The sequence below is a fragment of the Schistocerca nitens genome, chromosome 6 (genome assembly GCF_023898315.1).
Source record: "Schistocerca nitens isolate TAMUIC-IGC-003100 chromosome 6, iqSchNite1.1, whole genome shotgun sequence".
NCBI lineage: Eukaryota > Metazoa > Arthropoda > Insecta > Orthoptera > Acrididae > Schistocerca > Schistocerca nitens.
Window position 1 is genome coordinate 216,999,163 of NC_064619.1, and position 12,997 is coordinate 217,012,159.

At 40.8% G+C, this 12,997-nt stretch overlaps 1 protein-coding gene across 1 annotated transcript in view; it reads left to right on the forward strand.

The window, feature by feature from the left end:
* Positions 1-12,997, forward strand: part of LOC126262239 (ras-related protein Rab-14) — a 77,671-nt gene that overhangs the window by 23,801 nt on the left and 40,873 nt on the right. The window contains exon 5 of the mRNA XM_049958709.1: positions 3,165-3,283. Within this exon, the coding sequence (XP_049814666.1) occupies positions 3,165-3,283 (119 nt within the window). The remainder of the gene's footprint in view (positions 1-3,164; positions 3,284-12,997) is intronic.

Here is a 12,997-nt window from a genome sequence, read left to right on the forward strand (position 1 = left end):
TTTGTTTATTCTAGCTGTTTGGTATGGTGTTTTCAGGTGGTTCGTTTTTTATATATCCCATATTCTTAGGTGTTCCAGTTAGGGATATACGCAACTTCGGTTACTTTGCTGGTGTAATTCTTTGTATGCATGGATTCCTGCAGGGTACATTACATTTTTAGAATATGTGGTTATTGTATTTAAAAAAAGTTAAGCAGTATAAAATAGATGCTACATTTTGTTTTATATGGGTAACGATAGTATATTTTTATCATGTAGTTTTATGATGTGATTTATCCCCGTTTTAGTCATGAACTGTGATTTTTGTTGTCTGTACCCTCAAATTTTACTCTCATGCTGTGTATGTTTCCATATATAGAGGTCTGAAGAAGATGCTTTTTGGTGTTGAAACTGATAGCGTGTCTTGGCTACTGTCCGTGATGGATTACCAGTGATTTAGGAAATCATTGGTCCATGTGGAGGCTGCCATTAGCACCATGACACAAACAGCTGTTTGGAGAGGTGCCGTGATCTGGAAACATCAACTGCTGATGAACAGCATTGCACTGTGTTACAGAGACTCACAGTTCTGCACTACCAAGGGTGACTGTCAGCAAATATGCTAGTGACTTGGGAAAAGGCACCATTCTTTCAATGTTTTGTAGCTACAGTGGTGTTACTCATGGTGTCATGCTGTGGGATGGCATAGACTTCTCGTCATGGTGGGAATTGTAATGTAACAACAGTATCTCATGTGCATGCTGCATCTTCGTGTGTTACTTCTGTGTGACAGTATAATGGTGCAATTTTTTAACAAGGCAGTACTCATCTACACACAGTATGTGTTTCTATGAACTGTTCGATGTTGAGGTTCTCAAATGTTCAACAAGATCCACAGATGTGTCCCCCACAGAATGTGTGTAGAACCTTGCTCAGACATCCAGTACATCCCACAGCTAGTATCCAGTGTATCGAGGTCCCAGTAAATGAATTTTAGGTCATCTTGCCTCAGGAGAGGATATAATGTTTTTATGACCCTTCCCAACCAAATCAGCGCATGTATAGAGGCCATGGGGGTGCTCATCATACTGGTAAGTGGGCACATACTGCCAAGTTCTTTGTAAATTTGACTTGATTTTGTAATTGCTGCAATATCATCACATACCCTCTCAACCCGTGACGTTTCATTTCATTGTTTCTCCGTTTCTGTGCGCTTCACTTTTTTTTCCAGGCGTTGTATTAGGATGCATAGAATTAAGCTACCAGTCAGTTTATTTGTGGCGTTGGTTAACTTTATGTGGTGTACAGTTACTGCACTGACACACTAGTTAAGTGTATAGGAGCTGCCTTTTGCATGGTGATTATCGTTTTGCCACATTCAGGAACAAGTGGATACCTGTGATTCTTCTTTAGGAAGTGTATATTTGTTTTCATTGCATTATGGACCCTAAAACACACACACACACACACACACACACACACACACAAACCATTTTTCCATTTCTCATTTTTGTAATCTGTTACTGATATAACTCAATGGTGGATAAGATCACATATCTTGTATTTAGAGAAATATAACAGTTAAGTTGTTGGTTTTATGTTATGGGTTTGTGTCATTGCCTATAAGTGCACTTCTGTCCAAAATTAAAGCAACAAACTGCTGTTTCCTCATCCTGTGTCTAATCTGCGATATAATCATACTATGTGCCATCTAGATTCCATACGGTTTTGTTGTGCACAGAAGACGGTATTCTGCTCAACGGGTAACCATGGCAATGAGGATGTCAGGGCACCTATGAAATAAGGTAGTGTTTGCTGGATAGCCCTACATCCACAATCACTGTGTACATTGTCACAGGTGGTGCAGTATGGCAGACTCTCTGCAGTGGAGGGCATAGAAAGAAAGGAATCAGGACAGTCGCAAACTGATTTGGCGTGACCGCTTAATGTGAATCGCTCTATTGTTTCTCAGATGTGGTGACAGTTCATAGAGATCAAAACTGTATCCCGAAGACCAGAGCAGGGCAAACTGCTTGTGACTTCAGAAGAGAGGACTGACATTTGGTTGTAATGACATGACGGAACCACCGCAACTGGCATCTGCCCCCGCAGCATCCTTTAGACTTGTTGTATCGAGGCAAACAGTGTATGCAAGACTTCCGCAGAGTGGCTTTTATTGTTGGAGACATGCTGTGTGTCTACCTCTGTCGCAACTTCACAGAAGGGAACTTCTAGAGTGGAGTCATCAACATGCCACCTGGATGGTTGAACACTGGGCCAATGTTGTTTTCACAGATGAGTGGCGATTTAGGGTGGAGAGTGATTCTCAATAGATTTGCATCTTGAAGGAACGTGGGACACATTTCGGGACCCAAACATTACAGGAAGAGACAGATCGAGGAGCAGCCCTAATGGTGTGGGCAGGGATTACCACACAAACCCCTCTTCATGAAATTGCAGGTGAATCGGCAATGTATAACTGCTGTCAGGTATTGTGATGGGATCTTGGGGCCTCATTTGCGGTTGTTACATTGCTGTGGGCCCATGTATAGTATTAATGGATGATAATGTGCGACCTCGTAGAGCACGGTTGTTTGATGTTTTCTTGAAATAGAAGATATTGCACACATGTTGTGACCTGCTCACTTTCCTGATTTGAATCCCGTAGAGCATGTCTGGGAAGTACTAGGGAGACGGCTTGCATCATGTCATCATCCACCAACCACTCTCAAAGACTGCGAGCAGCTCTACAGGAAGAGTGGGTGTTAGTGCCTTGGCATGAGACTGATGACATCATTCAGAGCATGCCCCATCATTGTCAGGCCTGTATTGCTGCAGGAGGTGGTCACATGCCATTAACCAGTTGTCGGAGTGTGTGTGCAAGCGTGTTAAGTTGGAAAAAAGAACAACATTTTTGTCTACTGTCATTCATGTCACAGTCGTTTGTGTGTATTCATTACATTGTTTCTACTTTACTATCACCTGTTTATATAGTTTTGGAAAAATAAATGCTATCTTGCAAAATGTCTTATTGTTGCTTTAATATTGGACACCAGTGTATTTGCTACGTATTTATCTGTCCTCTTCCCCTCACCCCTATCATGTGTCCACACTAACTAAGAATTTGTGTATTGTTGCTTTAGTTTCTTGGAATATAGTTTTTCACTTCTTGTTGTTATTTTTAGGTAATATTTTTGATTGGAAACAAATGTGACTTGGATGCCCAGAGAGATGTAACATATGAAGAAGCAAAGCAATTTGCAGACGAAAATGGCTTGATGTTTGTGGAGGCCAGCGCGAAAACGTGAGTGTCCAGATATGTATATTTTGAAGGATGCAAGGGCTGATGTACCACGTGATTCACAAAGTTGTTGTCAGAAACCTTTAGTTGGCAAGAATAATTTCCTTGTTAGCTTCTGTTATTCCCAGAAATTTAATTGCCCGCCAACTTTGAGTTGTTGTTGTTGTGGTCCTCAGTCCTGAGACTGGTTTGATGCAGCTCTCCATGCTACTCTATCCTGTGCAAGCTTCTTCATCTCCCAGTACCTACTGCAACCTACATCCTTCTGAATCTGCTTAGTGTATTCATCTCTTTGTCTCCCTCTACGATTTTTACCCTCCACGCTGCCCTCCAATGCTAAATTTGTGATCCCTTGATACCTGAGGACATGTCCTACCAACCGATCCCTTCTTCTAGTCAAGTTGTGCCACAAACTTCTCTTCTCAACAATCCTATTCAATACCTCCTCATTAGTTATGTGATCTACCCACCTTATCTTCAGCATTCTTCTGTAGCACCACATTTCGAAAGCTTCTATTCTCTTCTTGTCCAAACTGGTTATCGTCCATGTTTCACTTCCATACATGGCTACACTCCATACAAATACTTTCAGAAACGACTTCCTGACACTTAAATCTATACTAGATGTTAACAAATTTCTCTTCTTCAGAAACGCTTTCCTTGCCATTGCCAGTCTACATTTTATATCCGCTCTACTTCGACCATCATCAGTTATTTTACTCCCTAAATAGCAAAACTCCTTTACTACTTTTAAGTGTCTCATTTCCTAATCTAATCCCCTCAGCATCACCCGATTTAATTTGACTACATTCCATTATCCTCGTTTTGCTTTTGTTGATGTTCATCTTGTATCCTCCTTTCAAGACACTGTCCATTCCGTTCAACTGCTCTTCCAAGTCCTTTGCTGTCTCTGACAGAATTACAATGTCATCGGCGAACCTCAAAGTTTTTACTTCTTCTCCATGAATTTTAATACCTACTCCGAATTTTTCTTTTGTTTCCTTTACTGCTTGCTCAATATACAGATTGAATAACATCGGGGAGAGGCTACAACCCTGTCTCACTCGCTTCACAACCACTGCTTCCCTTTCATGTCCCTCGACTCTTATAACTGCCATCTGGGTCCTGTACATATTGTAAATAGCCTTTCGCTCCCTGTATTTTACCCCTGACACCTTCAGAATTTGAAAGAGAGTATTCCAGTTAACGTTGTCAAAAGCTTTCTCTAAGTCTACAAATGCTAGAAACGTAGGTTTGCCTTTCCTTAATCTTTCTTCTAAGATAAGTCGTAAGGTTAGTATTGCCTCACGTGTTCCAACATTTCTACGGAATCCAAACTGATCTTCCCCGAGGTCCGCTTCTACCAGTTTTTCCATTCGTCTGTAAAGAATTCGCGTTAGTATTTTGCAGCTGTGACTTATTAAACTGATAGTTCGGTAATTTTCACATCTGTCAACACCTGCTTTCTTTGGTATTGGAATTATTATATTCTTCTTGAAGTCTGTGGGTATTTCGCCTGTCTCATATATCTTGCTCACCAGATGGTAGAGTTTTGTCATGACTGGCTCTCCCAAGGCCATCAGTAGTTCTAATGGAATGTTGTCTACTCCCGGGGCCTTGTTTCGACTCAGGTCTTTCAGTGCTCTATCAAACTCTTCACGCAGTATCTTATCTCCCATTTCATCTTCATCTACATCCTCTTCCATTTCCATAATACTGTCCTCAAGTACATCGCCCTTGTATAAACCCTCTATATACTCCTTCCACCTTTCTGCCTTCCCTTCTTTGCTTAGAACTGGGTTGCCATCTGAGCTCTTGATATTCATACAAGTGGTTCTCTTCTCTCCAAAGGTCTCTTTAATTTTCCTGTAGGCAGTATCTATCTTACCCCTAATGAGACAAGCCTCTACATCCTTACATTTGTCCTCTAGCCATCCCTGCTTAGCCATTTTGCACTTTCTGTCGATCTCATTTTTGAGACGTTTGTATTCCCTTTTGCCTGCTTCATTTACTGCATTTTTATATTTTCTCCTTTCATCAATTAAATTCAATATTTCTTCTGTTACCCAATGATTTCTATTAGCCCTCGTCTTTTTACCTACTTGATCCTCTGCTGCCTTCACTACTTCATCCCTCAGAGGTACCCATTCTTCTTCTACTGTATTTCTTTCCCCCCATTCCTGTCAATTGTTCCCTTATGCTCTCCCTGAAACTCTCTACAACCTCTGGTTCTTTCAGTTTATCCAGGTCCCATCCCCTTAAATTCCCACCTTTTTGCAGTTTCTTCAGTTTCAATCTGCAGTTCGCAACCAATAGATTGTGGTCAGAATCCACATCTGTCCCTGGAAATGTCTTACAATTTAAAAACTGGTTCATAAATCTCTGTCTTACCATTATATAATCTATCTGATACCTATTAGTATCTCCAGGATTCTTCCAGGTATACAACCTTCTTTTATGATTCTTGAACCAAGTGTTAGCTACGATTAAGTTATGCTCTGTGCAAAATTCTACCAGGCGGCTTCCTCTTTCATTTCTTCCCCCCAATCCATATTCACCTACAATGTTTCCTTCTCTCCCTTTTCCTACTGACGAATGCCAGTCACCCATGACTATTAAATTTTCGTATCCCTTGAGTATCTAGTACTTATTTCACTTCCCATATGTTCATAAGCTGGTAAATGTTCTATAAGCACTACTGTTTAAGAAGACTACTTAAAACTGTGTACCATTGCCTTTTTACAGTCTATCCCTCCAACCTGCATCAGAGTACAGTGTAAGTTTGTGATTTTTATCACTGAGCATATGATAATATGGTAACTACTGCTATATCATTATTAAGTTAGCAAAGCCTCGTAACTAAAAAAAAGTGTCAGTTTTGAGTTAAACTTTTCATCAGTTTAAGAGATTTCCCACATAAGGTGAAAAACCCCATATTTTAATACAGGTATGCTCAGCTCTTCAGTGACAAAATATCAAAAGCTTGTATCATGTAATATTCAAATCCCAGTGCATAAAACCTCATTTCAGAAGAATGTTTCTGCATGGAAATGTACAGTGTTTCATGCTGTGTTATGTAATAATTATTTGGTTTGTTCAAAATATTTACTACATTCTTTGTGTGGAATTAATTTTCATTCTGAAGCAGTGTGTGCTGATTTTAAACTTCCTGACAGATTAAAATTGTGTTAGATCAGTACTCGAACCTACAACCTTTGCCTTTCATGGACAAGTCCTCTACCAATTGAGCTGTCCAAGCATGACTCAAGAGTTGGCTAAGCTGTGTCTCCACAATATCATTTCTTCCAAGAATGCAAGCCCCACAAGCTTGAAGGAGCTGTGATGTTCGAAAGGTAAGAGATGAGGTACTGGCAGAAGGCGGACTGTGAGGGTAGGTCATGAATCCTGCTTGCTCAGCTCAGTAGGTACAGCAGTTACCTGCAAAATCCAAAGGTTCCAGCTTTAAGTCCTGATCCAACACACAGTCTCAATCTCCCAGGAAGTTAAATTCTGTGTGTAATTTAACAGCATTATAGAGTACTGATTAATATGCAATACCGTATTTACTCGAATCTAAGCCGCACCCCCCCCCCCCCCCCCCCCCCCCCATGAACCATGGACCTTGCTGTTGGTGGGGAGGCTTGCGTGCCTCAGCGATACAGATAGCCGTACCGTAGGTACACCCACAACAGAGGGGTATCTGTTGAGAGGCCAGACAAATGTGTGGTTCCTGAAGAGGGGCAGCAGCCTTTTCAGTAGTTGCAAGGGCAACAGTCTGGATGATTGACTGATCTGGCCTTGTAACAATAACCAAAACGGCCTTGCTGTGCTGGTACTGCGAACGGCTGAAAGCAAGGGGAAACTACGGCCGTAATTTTTCCCGAGGGCATGCAGCTTTACTGTATGATTAAATGATGATGGCGTCCTCTTGGGTAAAATATTCCGGAGGTTAAATAGTCCCCCATTTGGATCTCCGGGCGGGGACTACTCAAGAGGATGTCATTATCAGGAGAAAGAAAACTGGCGTTCTACGGATCGGAGCGTGGAATGTCAGGTCCCTTAATTGGGCAGGTAGGTTAGAAAATTTGAAAAGGGAAATGGATAGGTTAAAGTTAGATATAGTGGGAATTAGTGAAGTTTGGTGGCAGGAGGAACAAGACTTCTGGTCAGGTGACTACAGGGTTATAAACACAAAATCAAATAGGGGTAATGCAGGAGTAGGTTTAATAATGAATAGGAAAATAGGAACGCGGGTAAGCTACTACAAACAGCTTAGTGAACGCATTATTGTGGCCAAGATAGATACGAAGCCCACACCTACTACAGTAGTACAAGTTTATATGCCAACTAGCTCTGCAGATGACGAAGAAATTGAAGAAATGTATGATGAAATAAAAGAAATTATTCAGATAGTGAAGGGAGATGAAAATTTAATAGTCATGGGTGACTGGAATTCGAGTGTAGGAAAAGGGAGAGAAGGAAACGTAGTAGGTGAATATGGATTGGGGCTAAGAAATAAAAGAGGAAGCCGCCTGGTAGAATTTTGCACAGAGCACAACTTAATCATAGCCAACACTTGGTTTAAGAATCATGATAGAAGGTTGTATACATGGAAGAACCCTGGAGATACTAAAAGGTATCAGATAGATTATATAATGGTAAGACAGAGATTAAGGAACCAGGTTTTAAATTGTAAGACATTTCCAGGGGCAGATGTGGACTCTGACCACAATCTATTGGTTATGACCTGTAGATTAAAACTGAAGAAACTGCAAAAAGGTGGGAATTTAAGGAGATGGGACCTGGATGAACTGAAAGAACCAGAGGTTGTACAGAGTTTCAGGGAGAGCATAAGGGAACAATTGACAGGAATGGGGGAAAGAAATACAGTAGAAGAAGAATGGGTAGCTTTGAGGGATGAAGTAGTGAAGGCAGCAGAGGATCAAGTAGGTAAAAAGACGAGGGCTAGTAGAAATCCTTGGGTAACAGAAGAAATATTGAATTTAATTGATGAAAGGAGAAAATATAAAAATGCAGTAAATGAAGCAGGCAAAAAGGAATACAAACGTCTCAAAAATGAGATCGACAGGAAGTGCAAAATGGCTAAGCAGGGATGGCTAGAGGACAAATGTAAGGATGTAGAGGCTTATCTCATTAGGGGTAAGATAGATACTGCCTACAGGAAAATTAAAGAGACCTTTGGAGAGAAGAGAACCACTTGTATGAACATCAAGAGCTCAGCTGGAAACCCAGTTCTAAGCAAAGAAGGGAAAGCAGAAAGGTGGAAGGAGTATATAGAGGGTCTATACAAGGGCGATGTACTTGAGGACAATATTATGGAAATGGAAGAGGATGTAGATGAAGATGAAATGGGAGATATGATACTGCGTGAAGAGTTTGACAGAGCACTGAAAGACCTGAGTCGAAACAAGGCCCCGGGAGTAGACAACATTCCATTGGAACTACTGACGGCCTTGGGAGAGCCAGTCCTGACAAAACTCTTACCATCTGGTGAGCAAGATGTATGAAACAGGCGAAATACCCTCAGACTTCAAGAAGAATATAATAATTCCAATCCCAAAGAAAGCATGTGTTGACAGATGTGAGAATTACCAAACAATCAGTTTAATAAGCCACAGCTGCAAAATACTAACTCGAATTCTTTACAGACGAATGGAAAAACTAGTAGATGCCGACCTCGGGGAAGATCAGTTTGGATTCCGTAGAAATACTGGAACACGTGAGGCAATACTGACCTTACGACTTATCTTAGAAGAAAGATTAAGGAAAGGCAAACCTACGTTTCTAGCATTTGTAGACTTAGAGAAAGCTTTTGACAATGTTGAATGGAATACTCTCTTTCAAATTCTAAAGGTGGCAGGGGTAAAATACAGGGAGCGAAAGGCTATTTACAATTTGTACAGAAACCAGATGGCAGTTATAAGAGTCGAGGGACATGAAAGGGAAGCAGTGGTTGGGAAGGGAGTAAGACTGGGTTGTAGCCTCTCCCCGATGTTATTCAATCTGTATATTGAGCAAGCAGTAACGGAAACAAAAGAAAAATTCGGAGTAGGTATTAAAATCCATGGAGAAGAAATAAAAACTTTGAGGTTTGCCGATGACATTGTAATTCTGTCAGAGACAGCAAAGGACTTGGAAGAGCAGTTGAACGGAATGGATGATGTCTTGAAGGGAGGATATAAGATGAACATCAACAAAAGCAAAATGAGGATAATGGAATGTAGTCGAATTAAGTCGGGTGATGCTGAGGGAATTAGATTAGGAAATGAGACACTTAAAGTAGTAAATGAGTTTTGCTATTTGGGGAGCAAAATAACTGATGATGGTCGAAGTAGAGAGGATATAAAATGTAGACTGGCAATGGCAAGGAAAGCGTTTCTGAAGAAGAGAAATTTGTTAACATCGAGTATTGATTTAAGTGTCAGGAAGTCTTTTCTGAAAGTATTTGTATGGAGTGTAGCCATGTATGGAAGTGAAACATGGACGGTAAATAGTTTGGACAAGAAGAGAATAGAAGCTTTCGAAATGTGGTGCTACAGAAGAATGCTGAAGATAAGGTGGGTAGATCACATAACTAATGAGGAGGTACTGAATAGGATTGGGGAGAAGAGGAGTTTGTGGCACAACTTGACCAGAAGAAGGGATCGGTTGGTAGGACATGTTCTGAGGCATCAAGGGATCACCAATTTAGTATTGGAGGGCAGCGTGGAGGGTAAAAATCGTAGGGGGAGACCAAGAGATGAATACACTAAGCAGATTCAGAAGGATGTAGGTTGCAGTAGGTACTGGGAGATGAAGAAGCTTGCACAGGATAGAGTGGCATGGAGAGCTGCATCAAACCAGTCTCAGGACTGAGGACCACAACAACAACAACAACAACAACAACAACAACAAGCCGCATCTGAAAAATGATACTCGAAATCAAGGAAAAAAAAAATTCCCGAATCTGGGAGTCGAAATTCAAGGCGAGAGAAAAGTTTTAGGCCACACCTCCAAATTGGAACAAAGTTGGTCCATTGTAATATGAGAGACAATTTAGGTCGAATGAATGACGATACAGCTACAGTAGGCTGGTTCGAGTCGTAAGCTTAGCAGTTAAGCTTTACCAGGTAGCCATTGCTATGCATCAGGCTCTCCGTCCGTATTTATACAGGTATCCTTCCTTTATCACGTGCTTCGTCTGGTTTGAATTAATTACTTATTTTTCTTTGACCCGATAAGTGCCGTTCATTTTCTTATAGGTGTTTACGTCACTCTGAGCTGTAAATGCATTACTGTACTGTGTCATGCATTGTCTGTCTCATTCTGATAATGAATGTTTACTACCTGTCGCTGCTCGCGGCATGGCTTGCTTTTGTGCGCGTTATCGCCGCTTACAATTAAAAAAAGAGGAATCCTCTTATTAGCAAAACAATGGTAAGAGCCTGCTATTTGTTGTTACTTAGACAGCTGCTTTCTTTGATAATGATCAACAAGAACCAAATAATAGACTGCGTATAATAGATGATGTTCTGAACAAGAGTTTAGCGAAAATTTTTCTCCGTTTGAAAATCTTTGCAGACGCCTCTTTAGTACATTATATTCTGCACAGAAATTAGAGTCATCTTAGATTTTAAAATCTAGTCAATTGCCGTGCTTCATTTCTGACTGTATCACTATTAGGCATAAGAAGAATACGAATATAAACATGGCATGATATGTATATTCTTCCACGTTTACTGTTCTATCACTCTAGTTTTGTAGTTTATTAGGCAGACAGGATTTAAATGGAGATAGCAGCAAACACAAAGGAATACATGGCGAAAATGTTTATTTTCGTATTATTCTTATGGTGAGAGAACACTGCATGTGATTCAAAATTCATGAAAGTTCCTATTAGCGACCACCTCTTCTCACAGGTAGAAAAAAATTCAGAACGTAGAGTTGGCCATATTGACAAACATCCCAAACAGTCTTGCCAGTCGGATTTTCGTAGTACATTGAAACGCTGCAACATTCGAAGATGAACAATACGGAATTTGTATTTACTTCCTTGGATAATGTATGAAAATGCAGTGGTCGATACTCGGGGCGGAGAAAAAAAGCTCGTCTTCCACCTTTTTTAATTTATTTACTGACACAGAGGTTTTGGTGCCAGTATTTATCTTTGTGTCTACAAATCATGCCTGTGTAGCGCTACATATATTCGACGGCAGAAGTTAGTTGTGGCGGCACCTACAAACATCTCTCAGAACTTCCTCTTACTTAGCACTCGATTCTAAGCCGCAGGTGGTTTTTTGGATTACAGAAGCCGGAAAAAAAGTGCGGCTTAGATTAGAGTAAATATGGTACATTATTAATTGTTAAAGTGATTATTTAATGTATGCAGAAGATTAAATAACCATCCAAAAAATGGCAAGTACACAAGTAATGAATTACACTATTTTCATTAAACAAATAATCAATTTTTTGAATGAAAGGTTAACGTAAAAGTAATTTGGGTAAGGAAATAGTGAATAAACTAAAATAACAAAAGAACCAAGGAAAATGAGTCAGTGATGCTCATTGAAATTTGTTGCAAAAGACAAGGGTATCTTAGCAGCAGTCTGCAACTGTTTGCTGATGACACTATAGTATATGGGCAAGTATCATTGAATGACTGTGTGAAGCTACTTGAAATAATCAGTTTTCAAAGCTGTTTTTTCTAAAGTATGGATCAAGTCACAAGGCATTCCTTCCGAATGCATACTGTATGGTTACAACAGATAAACATTTTACAACATACCAACATGCAAAATGTTTTTCTTGCTTTGTTGTTCTTAAGCCAGCTGGCTGTGTTGGAATACCACAACAGTGTCAAGGAATGGGTGGACCACGTAACACAAGTGGTCCACCGTGCTGCTGGCTTCTCCATCCCAAAGTCCTCCAGTCATCTCAGGAGGCGACAGAGGAGTGCCATTCAGCAATCAGGGACAGACATGCAGCTCTTAGACGGTTTAAATACCAGCCCACAGCAGACAACCTCATAGCGTTCAGTCGCAAGAAACCAAGGCTTGATGCATAATTAAGGAGAGTAAGAATAGGTCATGGCAAATGTTCCTGAACTTAATCAACCATTCCACGTGTTCTACAAAAGTATGGGAAACTATCTGGAGGATTTCCAGTAAACACAGTCGTCAGTCAATAGCAGCAGTGCTGAAACAGGGGTGTCTCCATAGAACACCCAAAGACATCGCTCAGACGATGGCAGAGCATTTTGCGAAAACTACTGCCACTGCCAGCCACAATCCGGTGTTTCGTCGCTACCGTGAGACTGTAGAGAGGGGTAAGTTTGACTTCAGATCCCGTGATTGAGTCTTAAAACTGCCCTTTCTCCATGTGGGAGCTGGAATACCACTGTCTGAGACTCGTGGTTCTGCACCCGGTCACAATCAAATATGATACTGCATGCTTCGACACTTGCCACCAATTTTGAAGGAAATCCTTCTCGAATGTATTAATCTCACATGGCAGTCAGGTCACTTCCCCAACTTGTGGAGAGAGCTGATTTTGGTAACCCTCCTCAAACTATGAAAGGACTGCACATGTCCCACTAGTTACCGGAGTATCGCCTAAAGGAGCTGTGTAGGAGAGACTGCAACAAATGGTTAACTATTCTCTGGTGTGTGTCTTTTGTGGATTTGAGAGATTTCAGTCCACTGTCGACAACCTGACCCT